This window comes from Penaeus chinensis, chromosome 38 (genome assembly GCF_019202785.1).
Source record: "Penaeus chinensis breed Huanghai No. 1 chromosome 38, ASM1920278v2, whole genome shotgun sequence".
NCBI lineage: Eukaryota > Metazoa > Arthropoda > Malacostraca > Decapoda > Penaeidae > Penaeus > Penaeus chinensis.
In genome coordinates, this window is record NC_061856.1 from 8947866 (window position 1) to 8950365 (window position 2500).

Below are 2500 nucleotides of genomic sequence, written 5' to 3' on the forward strand. Positions count from 1 at the left end.
GGCATAACCCTGGAGTCTTAACGATTCGTGTTGCATATGTAAATCTATGAAATTTAAGTGGAGTGGTTGCTTAAATATCTTTTTTTTTTAAGTCCAGTAGATAAGTCACGTGTGATACAAAGCTTTACGTTTAATTTTGTTTTCATTTGCATGGTTTTAAATCAAGCAAAGTAGTAGTAATGGTAATAATGATGAATATGAAAGTGAAGGTAAAGGTGAAGATGAAGATGATGATAATAATTATGAATCACATTCTTAAGTGAATAGCGCCGCATATTCAAACAATGTTACAATTTCGTTTGAAAAAAAATTAGTAAATTCAATTTTTTGTCTAATTTTGTGTAATTCTTACAAAGCACTTTATTACCTCCTGAGTTAACATCCACGAAACCGCTGCTGACTAGACCTATTTATCTCTAGCCACAGTGCTGACATCAGGAAGTGCAGAAGTCTTTTCGAAAGTTCCGTTGATTGAACTGCAACGCCTGAGCAACGCCATGCAAACAACAGACAGCTCGGGCAACATCACTGCAACTGCGACCTTCAATACCCATGATATAACACTCGTAGCTAAGAATCATGAGAATGCTACGGTGACTTTGTTTTTGAGGTTGGTAAACTTCCTTTGTTGTCGACGTGCGTTTATTATGAGAACATTCCTCATGGTAGGTGTTCAGTACGTTCGCAGTTTGTGATCATTTTCATTTGGACTTTTTAATATAACGACTTTTTGTGGACTGTAGGCATGTGAATAGTAAACAAAATACAAACAAAATAATATGTACACGAAGATGAAAGGGAGACAAAGCCAAATTAATAAAAATAAAAATAAAAAATAGAAAATAGAAAATAAAAAAGGAACAGTATATGCTGACGTTTCGAGTGAAACGATACTCATCGTCAGAAGATAACACCGAAATGGATTTATTTCGGTTTTATCGTATAATGACGACTATTATATAGATTAAAATATCACAGTTTTTACCCTTTCTTACTGTTTCATTGTTTGTTCATAAAATTACCCTACACTACGGTAACTGAACATCAGAAACATGATTAACTATTCTCTGCATGTTCAGCGGCGAACTGGAGGAATGCGTGAACTTCACCTTCACTTACGACCCCAACGACCCGACCATCAAACCACTGGACAATTTCACGCTCTGCCCACACGACGGAGGCTCAGACGGGGAGGCTCCTTCTCGGAACCCGCTGCCGATGAACCTCACGCTCGAAGTCGCAAGTCGTCGCGTTGGGAAGACGGTCGTCGGGTTGAAGGCTGACCCGGCGGTGGTCGAGTGAGTCAGAATTTTAAGTTTAAAGGGAAGAGACCGCTGTGGATGTATTTGCTTTAATTTTCTTTTATTTTTCTCCTTCTCCTTCTCCTTCTTTTTCTTCTTCTCCTTTCCCCCTCCTTTTTTTTTTTACGGGATACGCTTACTATCTTTCAACAGTGTAACAGACGCGTACGTACGAGTTTCTGTGATCCATGACCCCATCTTAAACGTGATTAGTGACGTGTTCGGCTGGACTTACTCAATCATCTGGGATATTTCTTTCTTGCCTCAAGTGTGGCTGAACTGGAACAGAAAAAGGTAATATTGCAAAGGTCTTCTATAGATATTAATGTCTATCTGTTTGTCTATATCTACCCAGTTGTATACATACATATATACATCTATATACGCAAATATAGATAAATACATACATATATATGTTTTGAACACAAACACACAGTAACGTGCACATAAAGATATATCGGAAACACTCCACAACAAGAAATTAAACTGAATTGTACCGTTTCGATCTCGTCGAAATTTCCTCATAAGACGAACAAATAACCGAATGGTTATTTGACCTTCTGATGAGGAATTCTTGACGAGTGCGAAACGGTACGATTCACTTTAATTTTCTTATTGTGGCGGTTTCCTTTTCTTGTATGTGTATATATGTACATATACATGTATGCATGAGTAAATGTAAGTCTTTATGTATATATGCTTTGTCTGTAAGTTACATTATCAACGCAAAAATATCTAAAATTAAATAACATTTTTCATCCCTTGACAGCGTGGTGGGTTTCAGCTTGGACAACGTGACTCTTAACATTCTGGCCTACCTGTGTTACTCGCTCTTCAATGTTGCATTCTTCGCCGTGCCTTATATACAGGTAATGAGGAAGAGAATGGGAATGAGAGGAAGAGGTAGAGAGTGAATGGTGAGAGGGCGAAGAGGAGAGGAGTGAGCGGGAAGGATATGGGGGGAGGGGGAAGAGAAAATTGCAGAATAGGGGAAGTAGAGAGAAATGATGGTAAAATAAAAGACGGGGAAAGATTATGTTGAGAGAAAGATAGAGAGAGAGAGAATACATGCGCATCCAGCAATGCGTATATAACAAACCAACTCACATTCTCCTTACGTAGCACAACATTCTTCCCATCCACATCCACTAAAACCAACTACACAGACCAAATACATGCACGAATGAATACGAAATCAA

The 2500-nt window shown here is 38.3% G+C and overlaps 1 protein-coding gene across 1 annotated transcript in view; it reads left to right on the forward strand.

Moving 5' to 3' along the window:
* Positions 1-2500, forward strand: part of LOC125046229 (cystinosin-like) — an 8905-nt gene that overhangs the window by 2684 nt on the left and 3721 nt on the right. Inside the window, exons 2-5 of the mRNA XM_047643987.1 lie at positions 421-610; positions 1080-1298; positions 1455-1595; positions 2071-2170. Coding sequence (XP_047499943.1) covers positions 421-610; positions 1080-1298; positions 1455-1595; positions 2071-2170 — 650 coding nt within the window. The remainder of the gene's footprint in view (positions 1-420; positions 611-1079; positions 1299-1454; positions 1596-2070; positions 2171-2500) is intronic.